Source organism: Macrobrachium nipponense, chromosome 44 (genome assembly GCF_015104395.2).
Source record: "Macrobrachium nipponense isolate FS-2020 chromosome 44, ASM1510439v2, whole genome shotgun sequence".
Taxonomy (NCBI): Eukaryota; Metazoa; Arthropoda; class Malacostraca; order Decapoda; family Palaemonidae; genus Macrobrachium; species Macrobrachium nipponense.
The window spans coordinates 10,052,631-10,075,599 of NC_087221.1; the positions used below are offsets into that span (position 1 = coordinate 10,052,631).

The 22,969-nt window shown below is 43.5% G+C and overlaps 1 protein-coding gene across 2 annotated transcripts in view; it reads left to right on the forward strand.

Moving 5' to 3' along the window:
* LOC135204023 (nudC domain-containing protein 3-like) overlaps positions 1-22,969 on the forward strand; it is a 301,510-nt gene that overhangs the window by 30,719 nt on the left and 247,822 nt on the right. For both annotated transcript variants that reach the window (XM_064233958.1, XM_064233957.1), the window contains exon 2: positions 1,999-2,118. In XM_064233958.1, coding sequence (XP_064090028.1) covers positions 1,999-2,118 — 120 coding nt within the window. The remainder of the gene's footprint in view (positions 1-1,998; positions 2,119-22,969) is intronic.

A 22,969-nucleotide genomic window follows, 5' to 3' on the forward strand; every position in this document is an offset into this window, starting at 1 on the left:
GAGACTTTCCAATTTGTTTCAAAAGGAAGAAGATAAATGATTGAATATTACTATACTGTAAGAGTTTTAGCTTACAATTGCAGTTTTTGAACATTTCGGTAGGGCGAGTTAAAGTTGACCAAATGTCGAATTTTTTTATATGCAAATATTTCGAAAATGAGAAAAGCTACAACCTTCAATTATTTTTTGTTGTATTCTACATGAAAGTGCGCACATTTTCATATATAAAACTCTATGAAACGCCTAATATGAAATGGAGCAAATATTCCAAGAATGCAACGTACGCATTTCGGAGATTTGCGGCGGAGAATCCGCGCGCGGAGGGAAGGAAAGTTTTTTTTTAAATTCACCATGAATCTAAATATTGTGCTAGAGACTTCAAATTTGTTTCAAAACGAAGATAAATGACTGGATATTACTAGACTGTAAGAGTTTTAGCTTACAATTGCGTTTTTCTACCATTTCGGTAGAGTCAAAGTTGACTGAACATGGTTTTTTTCCTATTTATCATGATTTATATGCAAATATTTCAAAAATGAGAAAAGCTACAACCTTCAATTATTTATTGTTGTATTCTACATATAATTGCGCACATTTTCATATATAAAACTTTATGTAACGGCTAATTTATAATGGTGCAAAAATTACGACAATCGCACGTATGTTTTTTTCGGAAGAGTTGCCGCGCAGACGTAAGGAAAATGTTTTTTTTTTTCATAAATTCACCATAAATCGAAATATTGTGCTAGAGACTTCCAATTTGTTGCAAAATGAAGGTAAATGATTGAATATTACTAGAATATAAGAGTTTTAGCTTACAATTGCGTTTTTTTACCATTTCGGTAGAGTCAAAGTTGACCGAAGGTTGAAAATTTGGCACTTATTGTTATTTATATGAAAATATTTCAAAACTGATAAAAGCTACAACCCTGGGTTGTTTTTAGTTGTATTGTGCATGAAATTGCGCACATTTCCATATATAAAACTTTATGTAACGGCTAATTTAAAATGGTGCAAACATTACGACAATCGCACGTATAATTTTTTTGGAAGAGTTACCGCGCGGACGTAAGGCAAAAGTTTTGATCATAAATTAACCATAAATCAAAATATTGTGCTAGAGACTTCCATTTTGTTGCAAAATAAAGGTAAATGATTGAATATTACTAAAATATAAGAGTTTTAGCTTACAATTTCGGTTTTTGACCATTTCGGTAGAGTCAAAGTTGACCGAAGGTTGAAATTTTGGCACTTATCTTTATTTATATGAAAATATTTCAAAACTGATTTAAAGTTCAATCTTGAGTATTTTTTATTGTATTCTACATGCGATTTCGCACATTTTCATATATAATAGTACTCCATGTAACGGCTAATTTAAAATGGTGCAAAAATTGTGTCAAAGTGACAAAATAATTTCTGAGATGTGTCACTGATACTTTTTAGTGCGATAAGAAAGAAATTCGCACTTGCGCGCCTGAGTAACGATTGTAAACAAAACAACCCCTTGATCCGTGAGCTCCCAGCATCCCCCAAGGCGCGTGATTCAAAAGTTTTTGGCTGGTAGGCCTATAAGTATTTTTCCGCGAATTAAAAAAAAAAAATTTCTATGTCGATGTAAGTTACGTCCAGTCGGCACCCGACAGACAATTTATCTCAACATAAAATACGTCCAATAGGCGTTTAAGGGTTAAGGAGGAAGAAACACAAATTACAGTAGTTCTTTTAAGAAAGTTTATCCCATAAAAATGAATGTGCTTATTCTATTGTAGCCTTAAGGATATTATAAGATGATAATAGCCTACACTACCATTTGTTCTGTTATTTTTGCCATAATGATCAGAAAAGAAGAAATTCATTTACTACTGATGAGCAGTCATTTATTCATAGCTCAGTTTCTCTTACCAGGTATTAAAATTTGTTCTTGGAATTTTAGATCTTTGGAATGTGTTGTTAAGATAAAGATTGATATTTTCAGTTCTTACATTTATTTTGCAGAGAGAAGATTTATAATAGCTCTCAGATATCAGGAGAACACTTGATAAATCAATCTTTTTGCAAGTGGCGTGAAAAGTACCTTCTGGAAAAGTCTGAGGAGGAGAAACATTCAACAAAAAGGTAATTAACATTTTTCATTAGGTATTTTCATCTTGCAAAGTCCCTTGTCATTTCTTGAAAGTGAACTTATTGATTGAATTGCATTTGCATTCTTTATTTTTGTATAAATGCTTCTTGTTTCTACACAATATACAAACCACCAGTTTTTACATAAGGAATATGCTTCAGCATAGCTGAACATGGCTGTTTAACTTTTAAACAAGGTGGTTAGGTATTTAACTACTGCGTGCCGGGTGGGAGTCCCCCCCCACCCAGCTGGTAAGCATTCACTTTGATTTCAGCCATTACGCTATGAGGAGCTGCTGTGTTACCCTCTGCCTTGCCTGCTGTTTCACTTTGTTTCAGTCTACTCCTGGTGGGATTGTTGCCTGTTTTGTTTTGTGATATACAGTTTCCCCTCCATATTCGCGGGGTATGGGTACCAGGCATCCCCGCGAATAGCTCAAACCCACGTATAGTTAGAACTCCCCTCTAAAAAGGCTTACATCTGCCTATCTTGAAAGTTCAAATACCAAATGTATACTTAAAGTATCATCCTACATCAAATTGAATTGGTGTTATTAATATAATTTCAAAGTCATCTGAAACATTTTACCTTTAGAAATATAAAAACAGCCAATAACAGAGAGAGAGAGAGAGAGAGAGAGAGAGAGAGAGAGAGAGAGAGAGAGAGAGAGAGAGAGAGGAGAGAGAGAGAGAGAGAGAGAGAGAGAATACTAACTCCTTACGATATCAAAAGATTGAAATGAACTTCTATAGGCAACATTTCTTCCCCTCCCATAAATACATATATTGAAGAGGGAAAGAGAGGACTGAAAAATTATCTGACCCGAGAGAAAGTCTACCACTCAAAGCTAGCCGGGGCCGATACTAAGAGCTGTGGCTAGGGTCTGGATAGAAACTAAATGCCTACGCAAGGTAAAAGAAGACATGCATTCATGACATAAACCAAGTAGGCTGGACCCCTAATATAATGTAGATAACTAGTAATAGAGCGTAAAGTAAAAGGGAAGGTTCTAGGTATGGAAGACCAATAACGAACCCGCCACGAGGCAGAACAATGCCGCCATGCTTCCGGCCGCGAGCCAGTATTTATACCTAAAAAACGGCAAATACTGACTCAAAGCTGGAAAAAACTAAGTAGGAACCTTACGGAATACTTAACTTAGCTGATGCGATGGCTGAACGCTCCATAATTAGATAAAATCCTCACAAAGGGGCACGAAAAACACAGAGACAAAAAAGTACGTCTGATAAGGCACGTGCTAACGTAAAGGATGGCCACCAGAGGCGCAGCAGTCGGTAGCGTGGGGTGGAGTAGTAGTACTTGCTGCCCATTCTGTGGGTCGGCTCCCCTCTTGTGGGGGTTTTGTCGTAGGAGATTTCTATTGGTAAGAGGTTCGTGGAATGGTCTCCACTCGCCCTAGTGTTCATACCGACGCCCTCTTGGAGGGTGAGCGAGTCAGTTATACTGACCTTTTTCTTTATTTTATTTATTCTCTGGTATTTGTTAGTTCATTTACCTTAGAAATAATGGATTAAAGGGATATTTCGCGCAGCGACACGAACTGAGCCCAGAAATTATCTGTTTGTCTGTCTATCAATTCTTTTACTGAGAGAGAGAGAGAGAGAGAGATAAAAGAATGAAGAAATAGAAACACCAAATGTATACCTTATGTAACATCCTACATCAAATTTACCTTGAATTTATCATATTTTAATCTTAGAGATTGTATTAATATAATTTCAAAGTAATAATATAATTTCAAAGTAATCCTAAACATTAGTAGTACTTTTAAAGGTACGTATATATGTACATACATACATACTTCCTAACACTTGCAGCCAAGAGAGAGAGAAAGAGAGAGTTACCACTATGACATACATCTTGTGGAGAGAGAGAGAGAGAGAGAGAGAGAGAGAGAGAGAGAGAGAGAGAGAGAGAGAGAGAGAGAGTTGTCCTTACAGTATTTAAAAGAGTGAAATGGAAAGATTATTGTGTTTAAAATACACACACATGAATTTTGTAATTACAGTCACAGTATTATTATTATTATTATACATATTATAATATTATTATTGGAAAATATTGATAGTAAACTTATTACATACATGTACCACAAAAATGATCTCATCTCAGTAAGAGAGAGAGAGAGAGAGAGAGAGAGAGAGAGAGAGAGAGAGAGAGAGAGAGAAACCATAAAAATTGGTGACCATTATATGGCACTGTTCCCCTCCCCTCCCCTCCCCTGTCACATTACTTGACATATTTGACAGCTTCCCAAGCTCCGAGTGTCTCTGGAGTTGAGTGAAGGTAGGGAAATAGATACAGAAAAAGACGAAGGGAAGAATTTTCATTTGAAATGAGTTTTTGTACATTCAACTTCCCTGTCAGATATATACTTAGCTATAGACTCCGTTGTCCCAACAGAAATTCGAATTTCGCGGCACACGCTACAGGTAGGTCAGGTGATCTACTGCCCTGCCGCTGGGTGGCAGGAATAGGAACCATTCCTGTTTTCTAATCAGATTTTCTCTGTCGCGGTACTGTCAACATCGTTGTTGGTACCTCCTGACTTGATTTTCGTTTTTCACCGCCATCGATCTTCTGGGCTGTATTTTTTGGTGACGTATTGGATCTTTGGTTTGGCATACGCTTTTGTTAACTGTTTGTTGGATTTAGCTTCGAAGAAGTGATTAGAATTTGGGTGAGACTACCATATGCTTAGGTAGACCCTCATAACTTTTGCAAGTAAGGGAAATATTAATATTTATTCAATAATACGTGTGAGAAGTGTGTTAAGACTTGATTGAGGAAAATAAACACTCTAACTTCCTACTTAAGGAAGTCAGAAAAGCATATGACTAGAAATGCTGCCTTTAGAAGCTTTTATAAGTCTCGTGCTAACGAGCAGTTAGAGTATTTGCAGTACTAGTAGTTGTTGCATCCTCATCACCTTCTTACTTCACAGAAACTACAAATTCATCTTTGCAAATTTGAAGATAAATGGATGGAGTTCAAAATGCGAGCTCTTAAAGGTAAGAAGTGAATATAGTGTTCCCAGTGTAGTGGAGGGTGCGTCTGATCGGCTCTGTCTCGCTCCCAGGCCTAGACCTCTTCCAAGCTCCCAGGCCCAGAGGAGAAGGAATGTCGAAAGCCTTACGGAAGTTACGGAGAATCCCCACCGATCAGGCGTCCCCTCGGCAGGATCTGTAGCATCCCAGACTGCCAAGGATCGCCATTGCAAAGGCATCCTTAAAAAGTGCGTCTCTTCGTCCGATTCTTCATCTTACAGCCAAGAAGACAAAGAATGGACATGTTTGGAGTTTGGACGATCTATCGCGTTCTCTGGAAAGAAGTTGGAAAACTCCCACTTTGAAAGGAATGAGGCTCCAGCCAGGAGCAAGGAGCCAGCCAGGTGCGAGGCTCCAGCCAGGAGCCAACCAGGAGCCAGGAGCCAGCCAGGCGCGAGGAGCCAGGCAGGCTCGACGCTCCAGCCGAGGTGCGAGGCACCATCCAGGCGCAAGGCTCCAGGCAGGCGCGAGGCGCCAACCAGGTGTGAGGCTCCAGCCAGGAGCGAGGAGCCAGCCAGGCGCGAGGCTCCGGCCAGGAGTGAGGAGCCAGCCAGGAGCGAGGAGCCAGCCAGGCGCTAGGCGCCAGCCAGGAGCGAGGAGCCAGCCAGGAGCGAGGAGCCAGCCAGGAGCGAGGAGCCAGGCAGGCGCGAGGCTCCAGCCAGGCGCGAGGCGCCATCCAGGAGCGAGGCGCCGGGCAGGTGCGAGGCGCCAGGCAGGCGCGAGGCGCCAGGATATCCCGAATTGCCTTATGAGAGAGAGGTCAGCGCGAGGCTCCTCTTATTAGTTTTTAGCAGGATCAGCCTTCTCCTGGCAAAGGCGCAAGATGTCGCAAAGGCGGCCGTCGCTTTTGTCAGGATGATTCTGATACTGAGAGAAGCCCTTCTCCAATATACAGAGGACTGCTGTAACAGGCAGTTCCTCTCAGCGTGGACTCTCTCTTCACTTCATACTCTTCCCTCATCATGATGAGGCAAGAGCTACGGGAGATTTCTTACTAAGAATCTCATCTATTCGGCGTTCGGGAATGACTGCGGAAGGGGAACATCAAGGTCCTTCCTTCCGTAAGCCCAAGATCTGAACAGGAATCCTGCCCCTTCCGCGATTTCTGTGGAAATCGGGAAGACTTTTAACGAATTCCTGGATTAACTTCCTTCTCTAGGGAGATATTTCATTCCCCGTCCAACTGGAAGGAGGTTCGATCCCAGGGAGGGACGAAATTATTTTTAATTCAATTATGCCAATTCCACAGTTCTCTCATATATCAAAGAGCATCGAGAAGCTCTCTCTTCGCCCCTGTTTGTGTTAACAAGAGAGAACCTGTTTTGAGCACAGGCACGGAACATAACGAGCCTCAAGAGGCTCGCTGCACTATGTTGCACGTCCGTGAGAATCGTCTCGATCGACGATAATATCTATGGATTTCTGACTAATCTTCATTTGAAAAGAGAGTTGTGGAAACTTGGGAGACGTCTTTTTCATAGATCTCTTCGCAATGTTGAAAACGAAGAAGCTTCCTCTAGACTGCTTCCTTATTCTTGATCCAAGAAAGGTAGCAATAGACGCCATCCTTTAGTTTGGAAGGGGAATAAATATTAGTCTTTTTTCCCTACCCAAAATTCTTAACAGATGTATTAAGATAATTACTGGCGTCAGAGGGAGAGAGGATGATGCTTTTCGCCCCAGTTTGGCCTTCGAGAGGCTGGATTCATTCCAAAGGCCTTCTCAAGAGAGAGTCAGTCTACGCGATCAGCGATAAGTTGACATGAATGAGAGGATTTTTCAAGGCGAATGACAAGTGTCATGGCTAAGAAAAAGAAGGCAGATCTTTCTGGGAGTGAATGAAGAAACTGTCCTCTTCCAATACCTCTGTGACCTACATGGCTGTTTTTTATCCCCTTTCGGAGAGAAGAATCACCTTTGCATATATCTGCTTCAAAGAATGCAGTAGTAGGCTATACTCTGTCTTTACAAAGGAACCTAAAGATAGCAGAGTACTAAGATCTTCGGGTTCTTATGATACCTCGAGACGAGTAGGACATCATATACTTCGAGTTGGAATCTTACCGTGGCCCACAGATTCCTTGTTCCGACAAGTTGGAACCTCCTCATCAAGCTTCTTTTAGAAATCTGATGAGGAAATTCATTTTTTCTCGTGGCCCTAGCAACTGCCAAGAGGACAAGTGAATTTTTATGTATTGGAATCTCGCATCGGATTCAATGGAGACTCGGTGATTGGTTCTTGCCAGCATATTATGTCTGGCAAAGACTAAAACCCTTCTAACCCTGGCTCAGAGCTTTGAAGTCAAGGGACTTTCCCAATTAATAGGGGAAGAGGTAGAAGGGTCTCTTTGCCCAGGCAGGGTACTTAAGTTTTATCTTCAGCAGAAGAAATGGCTTAAGGTTTGCCTACAGAGTCTTTCGGGTGCGATGAGGACCCAAGGCGCTTCCCAGAAGGTACTCAGAGGGATACGACAAGAGCCAAGAAAGCCCTGGGTTCGCCCACTTTCGGCTTGGAGTCATCTTCGACTTCCAGGCCTCATTCCCCTCCTTCGGGCAAGGAGAGGGAAGATTCTGCAACGAGAAACCTCCTTAACATGCAGGAATAGATCTCGTTAGCAACGGAAGTATTCACGAAGGATCCTCCTCGGAGGAAGACTCTTCTCTCTCGTCCTATTAACCCTTAAATGCCGAGTGGACGTATTTTACGTCGACATTTTTTGTCTCTCGGGTGCCGACTGGACGTATTTTACGTCGATATACAAAAGTTTTTAAAAATTCGCGGAAAAATACTTATAGGCCTAACAGCTGAAAACTCTTGAATCACGCACCTTGGGGGATGCTGGAAGTTCACGGATCAAGGTGTTGTTTTATTTACAATCGTTATGCAGGCGTGCAAGCGCGAATTTCTTTCTTGCCGCACTAAAAAGTATCAGTGAAACATCTCGGAAATTATTTCGTCACTTTGACATAATTTTTGTACTATTTTAAATTAGCCGTTACATGGAGTATTATATATGAAAATGTGCACATTTTTATGTAGAATACAACAAAAAAATACTCATGATTGTAGCTTTTATCAGTTTTGAGATATTTTCATATAAATAACGATGTGCCAAAATTTCAACCTTCGGTCAAATTTGACTCTACCGAAATGGTAGAAAAACTCAATTGTAAGCTAAAACTCTTATATTTTAGTAATATTCAATCATTTGCCTTCATTTGGCAACAAATTGGAAGTCTCTAGCACAATATTTCGATTTATGGTGAATTTATGAAAAAACTTTTTCCTTGCATCTGCGCGGTAACTCTTCCTAAAAAAATCATACATACGATTGTGGTAATGTTTGCACCATTTTAAAATTAGCCATTACATAAAGTTTTATATGTGGAAATGTGCGCAATTTCATGCACAATACAACTAAAAACAATCCATGGTTGTAGCTTTTATCAGTTTTGAAATATTTTCATATAAAAAATTATAAGTGACAAATTTTCAACCTTCGGTCAACTTTGATTCTACTGAAATGGTCGAAAAACGCAATTGTAAGTTAAAAATCTTATATTTTAGTTAATCTTCAAATCATTTACCTTCATTTTGCAACAAATTGGAAGACTCTAGCACAATATTTCGATTTATGGTGAACTTATGAAAAAAATAAACATTTTCTTTACGTCCGCGCGGTAACTCTTCCGAAAAAATCATACGTGCGATTGTGGTAATGTTTGCACCATTTTAAATTAGCCGTTACATAAAGTTTTATATATGAAAATGTGTGCAATTTCATGTAGAATACAACAAAAATAATTGAAGGTTGTAGCTTTTCTCATTTGCACATATAAATCACGATAAATAGAAAAAAAACCACGTTCGGTCAACTTTGACTCTACCGAAATGGTCGAAAAACGCAATTGTAAGCTAAAACTCTTACAGTCTAGTAATATTCAGTCATTTATCTTCATTTTGAAACAAATTCAAAGTCTCTAGCACAATATTTAGATTTATGGTGAATTTAAAAAAAAACTTTCCTTCCCTGCGTGTGCGGATTCTCCGCCACAAATCTCCGAAATGCGTACATCGCGTTCTTGGAATATTTGCTCCGTTTCATATTAGGCATTTCATAGAGTTTTATATATGAAAATGTGCGCAATTTCATTTAGAATAAAACAAAAAATATTTGAAGGTTGTAGCTTTTCTAATTTCGAAATAATTGCATATAAATAATAAATATATAAAAAAATTCGACATTCGGTCAACTTTAACTCGTCAGATATGGTCGAAAACTGCAATTGTAAGCTAATACTCTTACAGTGTTGTAATATTCAATCATTTGTCTTCATTTTGAAAGAAATTGGAAGTCTCTAGGACAATATTTAGATTTATGGTGAATTTTTGAAAAATTTGTTTACGTCCACGCGTTACGAATGCATGCATTATTTTGTGATAATATTTTCTCTGTGTTGCTTTTATCGTTTTACAATGTGTTATATACCAAAATGATCGCAATTTAGTGTACATTACAAAAAAAAATTAACTTGTTACCTTTAACCGTTTTGCGCATAGCGCGATTTGAATACAATTATATATGAAATTTTGTTTTTGCGCTATCATATATTGCATTATTTATATATGATAATGGTAACTTTTTTCATTTCTGATGGTTGCATACTAAACTTCAGGCAATGACAAAAAAAGGAGCCAAAAATGAACTCCTAATCTTGAAAATTAAGCGCGCTGTGATTTTTTGAAAAAAATAATTTTTCCGTTTCGGCGCTCACTCCTAGACCGCCTCGGCACACGGAAGACAATTTTTAATATACTCCTTCGGCGTTTAAGGGTTAAGATATCCTATCGTCTACTGGATGTACCTGGCTGCAAGCGCCTCCCCTTGTCCTAGGCCAGAGGCTCCAGGTAGAAGAGAACCTTCCACCCTTCTCCAGTCTCCAGACAAACTATTGTTGGTTTGTTCAGGATCCTCGGGCAACGAAGCGCCAGCCAGGCGCCAAGTGCCAAACAGGCGAAAAACGCCAGAGGCAGACAGCTCGGACAAGCTCGTTTATTGTCCGATGCAGAGAAGGAGCGGGCCTCCAACCTGGCGCAGAGGCGAACAGATCGGACAGGCGAGAGTGTCCGATGTGGACATCACCAGCCAGCCTTGAGACTCCAGCCAGGCTCGAAGCTCCAGCAAGTGGGGAGGCGCCAGCTAGGCGCGAGGCGCCAGAAGTGCCAGAAGCGCCAGCCAGGAGCCAGGCGCCAGCCAAGAGTAATGCTCCAGCCAGGCACAAGGCGCCAGCCAGGCGCAAGGCTTCATCCAGAAGAGATCCATATCAAAGAATGCCCCGGCCTTCTTTGAGACAAGTGTGATCTCCAAAAGCACTTGATAAGTGCCTTGATGATTCCTTCAAACAGCTGAGAATTAAAGCGCATGAAGTGCGAGCCTTTGCGAATTCTTGTTCTTTACATAAGAATATGTCAATAAAGGACATTTTCACTTATATAACTTACCCGGTGGTTACATCTAGCTGTCGTCTCCTGACGTCACGGCAGAATTTGAAATTCGCAGTAGCGCTAATGGTTTGACAGGTGATCCCTCTACTCCCGCCCTCTACTGGGTACCAGGAACGATTCCAGCAATAAGTCAGAAGTTTCCTGCCGTCAGAACCGATAACACGGTTCCTCTGCTGGTTGGAATTTGGATTTGATCATCTTGGTTTTCTCCTTTTGGTGATGTACCTTGAGTTTTCTGATCTTTTTGCTAGCGCTATAGTTATTTTGGTTTTGAGATTGTTGTCCTTTTTAGGAATTAATTTGATTTTTTCACGATGTCTGACACCGGCTCTGTTCAGTATAGGGTGTGTAGTAGTGGGTGTAAGACTAGACTTCTTAAAGCTTCACTTGATCCTCATTCTACTTGTGTTAGCTGTAGGGGACCGTGAAATGTTCTTTTGAGAATACGTGTGAAGAATGTAAGTCTCTAACCTCTCAGGTGGGAAGGCACTGGAAAAGTATATGAGAAAGTTAGAAAAAGATAGAATCAGAAAGGCTTCACAGAGATCTCCTTCTAAGTCAGTGAGTAGCCTGGATATTCCTCTGAATTCTGTTAATCCTGATCCTATTAACCCCGTAGTTGTTTCTCCTGCCCTCTACTCTGTATCTCCCGATCCCGATCCCGTGTCGGTATTACGAGCCGATATGGACTCGAAATTTGTCTCTTTCCTCACCGCTATGCAGAAAATGGGTGAGACAATGCAAGAAGTGGTACTTAAGTGTGATAAGTTACTTAGTGCAAGTGTAGTGGAGGAGGTGGCTGTTCGGCCCGTTCGTTCTCCTAGGTCTAGGCCCCTGTCAAACTCCCCAGATCCTGGGAGGAGGCATGCCGAAAACCGAAGGGAGGCGAGCGGGATCTGCTCCCGAGCAGTCGCCCCCTCAAGCAATGCTGTCGCTCACCATTGGAAAGGTGTTGCGAGGAAGTGTTTTTCGTCAAGCGACTCAAGCTCAGATGTCTCCTCTCATAGAGGTTTGCGTCATAAGACTTCTAGACCGCTGAAAAGGTCTCGCGATGTTTCGCCTGCTGCAGTTCCCAAGAAGGTGGCGGCTGCCGAACCTTCCTGTAGTTTTTGGGAGGAGCCTGAAGCTTTTTCTCCGGCGGTTTCGATTTATCGCCCTTCTCCCATAGAATTTGGAGAAGCTGAACACACATACTCTTTCGGAGCATTCCCCAGAGCCTCCTAAAGCGATAACTCCTGCAGCTCCAGACGTGTTTGTGGCTCATCCTTCTACTCCTCACGCGCCTTCTACGTCGGTGGATCCTCAACCTTCGGTGTTTGAACAGATGAATGCCAAGTTAGGCAGTATTTTGGAGCTTTTTGGCAAGTCTCTTTCGTCCCCGAATGTGCTCCCGACCGCCTTACATCTTCCGCAGACTACTGTGCAGTCCTTTTCGCAGGCTCCTCTTCAGTCTCCTCTTCAGGCTCAGACTCTCCATGTGACTCCTCTTCAGACGCTGCTTCAGGCGCCTGGTCAGACTCCTTTCCTGACTCCGTCTCTGGCGCCACCTCAGCCGCCAGCTCAGCCGCTCGGATTCGTCTCAGTACAGGCTCAGACGTCTTCTCCTGATTTCTCGCACCCGCCTCGGGCGCATTATGGTGTGACTTCGCCGAATAGGATTCCCCTTCAGATGGAATGTTCTCCAGTTTCATCGAAGGAAGCTTCGGATCTGGAAGAAGAAGAAGAAGTACTTATAGAAAAAGACAAGCATTTGTCGGGGTATAAGCTTCTTGTGCGATTCTTCGTTGACAACTTTGGAGATTCTTTTGCTCCTTCCGTTCCAGTTTCTCCTAGTTCGCAGTGGAAAAAGGACAGTAAGCCTGACGCCTCGTCCTCGTTCACGCGTCTCGTCCTCTCGATTTCGGCTAAGAAGGCTATCAAGAAAGTGAACGCTTGGCTTTTGGAGAAGAGGGAACAGGGGAAAAATGTTTTCTGCCTTCCCCCTTCGAGACTCCCTTCGAGACTTTCGTCAAGGAGCCGTGTCTGGTATGACACTGGAGAAGTATTTTCCCTGGGTGTGACTGCCTTCGCTCAGGGAGACTTTTCTAGTCTCGTGGATTCTTCTCGTAGATCAGCCCTTAATACGGCTAAGATTTTCTTTTCGGCAAGTGAGCTGGATCATCTTTGCAAGAGTGTTTTCCGTGTGTTTGAAGTTGTTAGCTTCCTAGATTGGGCCATTGCTTCTCTGGCCAGGAAAGTCAAGTCATTTGGACTTTCGGAGGAGCAGTTAAGGATTTTGCCTCTGTACTGGATTGTATCAATAAAGGCAACTGTGATGGAGCTTCGGAGCTCGCTGCCATTTTCGCCTCTGGAGTGTTGAAGAAGAGACAGATTTGGTGCTCCTTCTTGTCAAAAGGGGTCTCATCGAACTAGAAGTCCGCCTTGCTCTTCTCTCCTTTGGACAAGAAGCACCTTTTTCCGCAAGAGATTGTGAGCGAAATCGCTCAATCTTTAACACAGAAAGCGACCCAGGATCTTTTATCACAGTCAGTGAAGAAGCCCAGGAAGATAGCTCCGGTTCTTTCTGCTTCTCGGAGTGCTCCCTCCACGGAAGCCCCTAAACCATTTCGAGGGAGAGCTCCCGTTCGATCTTTCTCCAGGTTTCGTGGGATAGGTAGAGCCTCATCTAAAACCACTCCCTCTTCCATCAAGAAGTAGGCCCGTAGTCCTCCACACAGCAGTAGGAGCCAGATTACACCTTTTCTGGCAGACCTGGTTTCATCTCGGAGCGGATCCTTGGACGGTCCAGGTCCTGAAGGAAGGATACACCATTCCGTTCACCAAACACCCCCCTCTCACAGAATTTCCTGTGGATTTATCAGCTTACTCGGAGAACGCCTAAAAATTTGCCGCCCTCCATCAAGAAGTTCTCGCCTTAGTGGCAAAGAGGGCCATAGAGTTAGTGGACTCTCCTCAGGAACCAGGATTTTACAATCGCCTTTTCCTGGTAAAGAAAGCCACGGGGGGTTGGAGACCGGTGTTGGACGTGAGTGCCCTGAACTTCTTTGTCCTTAAGACAAAGTTTTCTATGGAAACGACCCAGTCGACAAAGTTTTCTATGGAAACGACCCAGTCGGTATTAGCAGCGCTTCATCCAGGAGACTGGATGGTTTCCATAGACCTTCAGGATGCCTATTTTCATATTCCGATTCATTCAGAATCGAGAAGATTCCTGAGATTCGTGTCCCAGGGCCGCATTTATCAGTTCAGGGCCCTCTGTTTCGGCCTGTCGACAGCTCCACAAGTGTTCACCAGAGTTCAGTCGTCAGTGGCAAAGTGGCTTCATATGGACGGGATACGAATCTCCATGTGTCTGGACGATTGGCTTCTCAGGGCAAGTTCTAGACAGAAGTGTGTGGAGGACTTACAAAAGACTTTAAGGCTGACGGACAGCCTAGGTTTGTTAGTCAACAAGGACAAGTCGTGTCTCACTCCCTCTCAGGAGATAGTTTATTTAGGAGTGAGACTGAATTCAGTTCTTTTTCAGGCTTTTCCATCTCGTCAAAGGACAGACTCTTGCCTGAACAAGATAGACGAATTTCTCGTCAGACAAACTTGCTCGGCGAATCAGTGGATGAGCCTTTTAGGAACCTTGGCCTCGATAGAACAATTTGTAAGTCTGGGCAGGCTCAACATGAGACCACTTCAATTTTACTTGAAACAGAAGTGGCAAAGGAAGAAGTTCCCAGACTCCTTCGTGTTCCCCATCTCGGAAGGGATCATGCAGGACCTCCTTTGGTGGAAATCAGAAGGAAGGCTAGAGGAAGGCTTGTCTCTAAGCCAGTTGAGTCCCAACCTTACGCTCTTGTCAGACGCATCGGACAAAGGGTGGGGAGCTACTCTGGGGAAAAAGGAAGTGTCGGGACTTTGGCAGATTCATCAGAGAAGCTGGCACACAAATCCGAAAGAGTTAAAGGCGGTTCATTTGGCTCTTATGCTCTTCCAGACAGAGGTAAGAGGGAAAGTAGTGCTGGTTCAAGCAGACAACACCACGGCTCTCTCTTATATCAAAATACAGGGGGGACACACTCGTTCTCTCTGTGCGAGGCAGCGAGAGACCTACTCATTTGGGCGAAGGAGAACAAGGTTGTCTTGAGCACAAGATTTATTCAAGGCTCGAAGAATGTAAAGGCAGACATTCTCAGCAGGAGAGGACAAGTCCTCTCCACAGAGTGGACAAGTCCTCTCCACAGAGTGGACTCTACATCCTCAAATATGCAAGAAGCTTTGGGGGATTTGGGGATGTCCTCATTTGGATCTCTTCGCCACGAACAAGACGGCTCGTCTACCACTGTATTGCTCCCCAGTTCCAGACGAGGAGGCGTTTACAGTGGATGCCATGCTTCTGGATGGGTCAAATCTGGATCTTTATGCTTTTCTGCCTTTCAAAATGATAAGACCAGTTCTGACAAAGTTCAGAGGTCAGCAGAACGTCAGGATGACTCTGATAGCCCCCTTTTGGTCGGCCAGAGAATGGTTTCCGGACCTACTACAGCTGTTGATGGACTTTCCGAGAGAGTTACCGTTAAGGAAGGATCTACTCAGACAGCCCCACTTTCTGAGGTTCCATCTCAACTTGTCCGCTCTTTGACTAGTCGCCTTCAGACTGTCGAGCAGCTCCTCAGAAAGAGAGGATTTTCAAAGAGAGCTTCAAGGGCTATTGCTGGACCCAGAAGAGAATCCTCTGATCGAGTGTACCAAGCTAAGTGGGTCCAATTCAGAGCTTGGTGCAAAGAAGAAGGAATTTCGTCTTCTAAGACCTCTATAGCTCAATTAGCTAACTTCCTTCTTTTTCTTCGTGAGAATAAGAAGCTTTCTACCCAGACGATTAGGGGTTATAGAGCTATGTTGTCTTCTGTGTTCAGACATCAAGGATTAGACATTTCTAATAATCAAGACCTCTCAGACCTGATTCGTTCCTTTGATACGACCAAGACAAAGGAGTCAAGAACAGTAGCTTGGAACCTGGATGTAGTTCTCAAATGGCTGATGTCAGATAGATTCGAACCGATCTCCTCTAGTTCTTTTAGAGATCTGACTAGGAAGACTTTTTCTTTGTGCTTTAGCATCAGCTAGAAGAATCAGTGAGCTACATGCTATTGATAAGAGAGTTGGATTTGCTAAGGGCAATGCCATTTGCTCATCAATGCTGGGTTTTTTGGCTAAGAATGAAAATCCCTCCCATCCTTGGCCTCGTTCTTTCTCTATAAAGAACATTTCGGAGTTAGTGGGGCCTAATGAGCCTGAATGTCTTCTCTGTCCAGTGAGAGCACTTAGATGTGCAAAGGACCAAAGGTATAAGAGGTAAGAGTGATAACCTGTGGTGTTCAGTGAAAGATCCTTCTCGTCCTCTTTCTAAAAATGCGCTCTCCTTCTTTTTAAGGAATTTGATTTCTGAGGCACACAGACAATGTCAGGACTCAGATATCAAAGTGTTTAGAGTCAAAGCTCATGAAATTAGAGCAGTGTCTACGTCTATGGCGTTTAGATGTAATCTGTCTTTAAAAAGGATTTTGACGTAGGAAAAATCTATTTCTGGGCGATTGGTTTGTGTCGCTCAGTGAAATAATCCTTTAGTTCATTATTTCTAAGGTAAATGAGCTAACAAATACCAGAGAAAAACAAAACAAAAAGATGTCAGTATAACTGACTCGCTCACCCAAATAAAAGAAGGGTGTCGGTATGGTAACTGGGGCGAGTGAGACCACTACCACGAACTTCTTACCATTTAGAATTCTCCCACACCAAAATCCCCAAGAGAGAGAGCCGACCCACAGGTCGAGGCGGCAACTACTACCACTACACCCCACGCCACGTCGACTGCCGCGCCTCTGGTGGCCATCCTTTCAGTTAGCGGACTAGGAGCCACACATGTTTTGCTTTTGCTCTGTGTTTTTGTGGATTATCTCTATTATTCTTCGAGATGGAACGCGCAGCTATTGCAGCAGCTAAGTTAAGTGCCCTGAAAAGGTTCGTGTTCGGTTAGGTTCGAGGTCTCCCATACCTTGGAACCTTTCCTTTCACTTAATTCACGTGTTACTCTAGTCCTTTTTTATTTTATACATTGTTGATTATACTATTTACTTCATTTAGGGGATTTAGCCTACCCCTGGTGTTAGTTCATGCATGCATGTCTCTCTACCTAAGCGTAGGCATCTTGAGTGTTTTCCTTTGTCCAGACCCTGGCCATTGCTCTCCTTATCGGCTTAGGCTAGCTCTGAGTGGTAGACTTTTCTTCGGATTCAGTCGTTCACTCCTGGACTTCCTTTCTCTTTCACTCATTATTTTTTTTCCCTATTTTCATTATTATTACCGTTATTATTATTATTTTATTGATGTAATAGTCTTTGCTTGTTTATGGTTAGCTTTAGGCGTCCAGCATCATTATAGCCTGGGTCTCTAGTGGTCCTGTTTACTTGGTCCACCGTAGATTCTGTTCTTAGCAGTTTTGTTGCATCATCTCTTTTTGTTGGATCCTTATACAGTTTTGCTGCACCATTCTGGTCAGTTTGGTTGCATGAGACCCTTGCGTTTTATACGGACGACGTCGGTTGTGTTGCTTTATCGTACCTTGGTCCACTCTCGATCGCGGTACCGCTGGACGCCCGTCCCCAGTCGCCTTCCCCCCCTTCTTCTCTCGCCATAGAGTAGAAGGGAGGGGGGATCTGTCCTTGCTCGCTCTACCCTGGCCCGGCTCCCTCTCTCCCCACGCGGAGGGAGTAGGGGAGCCTGGACAGGCCATTAGACTGGGGGTGGCCTCGTTCTCCCTTGCGCTCGGGGGTGCTCTGGTGTGGCTGGGGTTGGGGGGTTGGCCTCCCCCCTCTCCGGTTGCGCCGGTGCTCCCCGGAGTACACAGGATCTGATTTCTTCCCTCCTCGTTTTACCTCCCCATGACGGACGGATCTCTGGCTCTTCTACCCCGGCGTCCCATCGGTTAGTGGGGAGGGTGGTAGGCTCCGCCAACCACCGGAGCTGATATGATATCAGTAGGTCCTTTAGCTATCCGTTGTTCCATCGTCTCCGGCGTTTACCCCTTTGGGCATTCTTCCGGTAGCGTAGGACAGCTTCGCGCTTCGGAGTCGATCTCCGGTGTATCATTCTCGCTATGCTTAAGTTTAGTTTAAGTGATTTAGCTTAAGCTTGGGTTCCCTCCCCTGTCCTCCGTTGGAAATTTCCTTAGTTATATTTTATTATATACCTATATATGTTTACCTCTGGTTATGGAATTTCCTTCTCCGGTGTACACCGGAGTAATTGTGTCTCACCTGTTTAACCCAAAGGATCTCAGGGGAGGGGTTATGCCCGTTTTTTCATCGAACTCCGGCATGCAGCGGAGTACTAGAGTAGCCTTGTGAGTGTAACTTGATACTCATGTATCTTTCCACTTACAGGCTACCAACTGCCAGCATCCCGGCTGTAACGCCGTGCTACAAGACCCCTGCGGGCATGAGGTCTGCAGGACTCATGCTCCCTGTTCCACCAGTCACGGGAATCTTCAGGTCTGGTTTCACGAAGCTTGCTCTATCTGTTATGAGCTTGTGAACCAGTTTTTGGAGGGAGTAAGTACTTTTGGTCATCAGCATGTTCATGCAATATGAGTTCTAATATATAGTTAAGCTTAAGCTCATCTTAGTCTAGTGGTTAAGGATCACCTTTAGACTTAAGTGTTAATAATGGCACGAGCCAAATAAGTTGCTTTCCTCCAACATTTGGGGGGCGGACCTCTTCCCGGAGTCGGCAGTTAAAGAGGTCCAGAACGAAGTGACGAGACGCAACCAGAGTCTCAGAGATCGTTGGGGCCTCTCTGCTAAAAGGAAGCAGGACAGCAATTCTGTCTTCGCATCTCATTATCTGACAGATTTGCAAACCACATATGAAAATTGCAGTACATTGGGGCCATTCTTTGTGACTGACACGGTATTGGGTGAGGGAGAGAAGGATGCATCCCATCCTCACTAACTTTTCTCCTTGATTATGGTTTTTTTATTTTTAAGGTTGTCTGAAGATACAGGGAGTTTTTTGAGTATCTTTCAGTCTTTTAATGTCTTGGTGTATTTCTTAACCGGGTGTGGTGATCCCTCGTTTTTCATTGTGTTTTTTGGTGCTTTGTACTGCGCCCTGAGCAGCAGGGCAATTATAGTCATTGTCCGTTACGGTCACATCCTCAACGCAAGTACTTATTATTGTGTCCGGCACACGGATCCATATATCCTGTCGGTACAATAAAGGCCAGCAGACTACAGAGGCAGTAACCACTGAGTCAGCGGTCTTTAAAGGTAAGGAACCTATATCTTTGGATAATTCCAACAGTTGTTATTTTAGCTGCCATTGTCCCACCACCTAAATGTGTCAATCAGGTAGATGTAACCACCGGGTAAGTTATATAAGTGAAAATGACATTTTTATAATAATATAAAGTTTCACTTATACTTACCCGGTGGTTACATAACGAAGCCTGCCCTCCTCCCCTCATATGGACAGGTAGGCATGAAACCTCTTGACTTATTGCTGGAATGGTTCCTGGTACCCGGTAGAGGGCGGGAGTAGAGGGATCACCTGTCAAACCATTAGCGCTACCGCGAATTTCAAATTCTGCCGTGACGTCAGGAGACGACAGCTAGATGTAACCACCGGGTAAGTATAAGTGGATCTATATTATTATAAAAATGTCATATTAGCTGTCACATACGGGAGATGCAACTCTTGTGTTGACTTCCCATTACCCGAAGGATGTCAAGATAACCTACGAGAGATCCTTCTCTCCTGGTTTATACGTGTCTGCGGATACGTTGCGGGGATAAAGAGCCGATATTGATCCTTAACTAGTGAGTTAAATTTTATTTAACGTCGAGTTATTAGGGTTGTTTGAAAGGAGTTTGGGGATAACTCTTTTCAATTTAAGTACTAACCCTCTTGTTAGGATCAGGTGATCGGTATTGGTGTTGTGCTCGTTAATTATGCCACTAGGCAAGGTGTGTTGTCATGTAAGTGGATAAGACCCCATCGACAGACCCACAAGAACTCTTAGCCATAGGTCACATCCTCGCTGAGGCTCTTGAGGCGAAGCAGACTCCTAGGCAGTAGCCATGAAGTCTTCCGCCTAAACAAGTAGGAACGAAGGTTTTATTTATTACCTACAACGTATGTTGTTTGCCTGTCTATTCACTAAATAGCTGTCTCTTACCCACCACCAATGGTGTCAATCAGCTAAGTACAGTGGTCCCCCCGTATTCGCGGGGGATGCGTACCAGACCCCCCCGCGAATAGTTAGAATCCGCGAATGTTTGTAACCCCCTCCAAAAATACTCATAAAACTTAGCTATCCTTAACATGCAAACACCAAAGTAGCTAAAAGGACCATCCTTCATCAAATATACATAAAACATCCTATTATGGTTCATATTAATCTTTGAAATATTATTAATACTGTTTTAAAGTAAATCTTACATTTTATGGTTATATATAAATACGTACATACGTATTATGTATGTACTGCATGACTTAGTTACGTATGTGAAAATAATTCAGTCCCCCCATAAGTATTCAGTCATGCACGTTTTCTTTCATACTGTTACTATTTGAGACATCCATTTTCTTTTTACAAGGGAAACAAATGTATGTGAAATCAGAAGCGATAGAGAGAAAGAACAAAATTTGTATGAACATTAAACAATTGTTTTACGCTAGTACAACTTATGTAAACCGGGTACTCACCAGTGATGAATGTTGATTAAAGATGATGATGAATTAGCCGTGCAGTCCGATGAATGACGATGAAGATATGACTGCACAGCTAAGCAGAGGAGTTGCATATCCTCTGAGGGCGCCTCTTCACCTTCAGGAGGCGCTTTGGGAGGCAGTGACTCAGGCAATTTGGGAGGCACTTCTTCAGGCGATTCAAGAGGCACTACTTCAGGCGATTTGGGAGGCTTTGGAGGGTCTTCCTTCATCGTTCGTGATGAACATTGTGATTGGCAACTGCTGCCGTTGCTTCTTCAGGTGGTGAGAGCTTGATTATAGGGCTCCAGAGCTGTTGTTCTAGAATATTAGAAAACTTCAAGGAGCGCTCCATGTAAGGATCCCATGTTGCGACAAACTCCTGGAGGTCGTTTACCATTATTTTAACTTGGACAGGCGTTCCAAAGTCAGCCCTCCTCCTCCTCCTCCTGATCCTCTCCTGAACCTGGAGTGTCTTCTTCCTCGCTGGCGGACTTCGTCAGGTCTTCCAAGTCCTGGTCGGTAAGGGGGTCAGAGTGGGCATCAATGAGGGTGCCGACTTCCTCCTCGGTGATATCGTCAAAGCCCTCACCACCAAGAATTTTTGCCAACTGGACTGCCTTATTAATGGCTGAATGCTGGATTTCCTGGGGAGAAAGCCTGATAATTATGGACACAGTCTGGCCACAACTTACTCCAGCAGGCATTCAGTGTCTCCTTCTTCATGTCCTTCAACGACCGGTCAATGACAGACAGACACGTGGCAATCGTGAATTTACGCCAATAATCTTTCAGCGTAAATTCACTGTCACGGTCCATTGCATCAACAAGGTGCTGGAGGGAGTTCCCGGTGTAGAGTGCCTTGAAGGCACGGATGACGCCTGATCCATAGGCTGGAGAGAGGTGGTGTTGGGAGAAGGAACTCAAGCTGGACTCCTTTGGAATAAAGATCGAGAGGGTGACACCAGCCAGTTGTCCATTATCAGCAAGACCTTGAAGTTGATGTCCAAATCGGCCAGGTATTGCCTAACTTGAGGAATGAAACTCTGGTGAAACCAGTACTCCGTCAGGACTTTGGTGATCCAGGCCTTGGGATTATGCATCCAGAAGACGGGCAGTAACGCCTTGTTCTTGGTTGAGTGCCCTGGGATTTGCAGCCTTGTAAATGAGGCCTGGTTTCAGCATGAAACCAGCCGCATTCCCGCACATCAGGAGGGTCACCCTGTCCTTTTGTGCCTTGAATCCGGAGGCTTTAGCTTCATCCTTCATAAGGTACGTCCGGGACGGCATTTTCTTCCAGAACAGGCCAGTTTCGTTCCATATTGAACACCTGTTCTGGACGATATCCTTTCTCCTGGATTATTTTCATGAAGGCCTGCGGATATTTTTTGCGGCTGCTCTTTGTCTGCAGATGCAGCTTCCTCATGTAGGGAAACAGACTTTAGATGGAACCTTTTCTGGAACCAGTAGAACCATCCTTTGCTAGCCTGAAATCCTTGGGGAGCTGAGGACGGTCCCGGTTGTGGTTCTTCTTCTTCGTCTTCCTCTTCAGGAGCTGGTTCTCCAAAGCCCAAGTGCCTCCACATCTTCGGCTTCGGCTTCCTCTTCCTCACCACCTTGTGAAGCAGTAGGAGTTGATAGCTGCTGGTAGATCTGTCGTGCTTTTTGGCGTATGATGTTGGAGTCAAGGGGCACGTTCTTCTTCCTGCAGTCCTTTATCCAGAACGCGAGTGCAGATTCCATTTTTCACAATGGTTTTGTCTCTCACTGTGGACACAGCCTTTGCGTGCCATAGAATGTCATACTAACACTTTTTCTTATTTCATTTTCTTTTTTCTTTATATATCTAACTGTGCTCTCATTCACTTTTTGAAATGGCGGCCGACTACAGCGTAACTTTTTTCCCTCCTTCAACATATCGAGAAGTTTCACCTTCTCGTCAAGCTTCATTACAGTCTTCTTTCTTTTAACTTCTTGGCCAGAAGACTTAGAAGGAGCAGGCGCTTTTTTAGGGGCCATTTTCGGTACGATTGCACACTGATATTTGCTGATACGCACAAGAGCTTTGCTTTAACGTTCGCGTATACCCGTAAGTTTCTGCGCAGTGAGGCTGCTGGTACTAGATGCGCGATACCCACAATTCCATCTCCGCGAAAGGGGCCAGGGTTCAACCAATCAACACCAAGTGTACAACCAATGAGCGACAAGGAAAATGAATGCTGCTCCTGGATTGGCTGCTGTGCAGACAACAGCCAATAGCGTTTTAAATATCATTTCGTTTTGGGTACTGCTCAAAGAAGGCGTCACGGCATCATAAGATTTGTTTATCTGCGGAAAGTTGGCTTGGGTAGAGCATCTTTTAAGAAAACCCGACTTTGTTACCGACATTTTGCTGTGTTTACATGAAAGTATTACAGAACTGTAATATTTGAAAATTAATAAAGCTTTTTTCATCATAAAAATTTACTTTGTCACGAAAATATACTCATTATGTACGTATGAAAAATACACGTA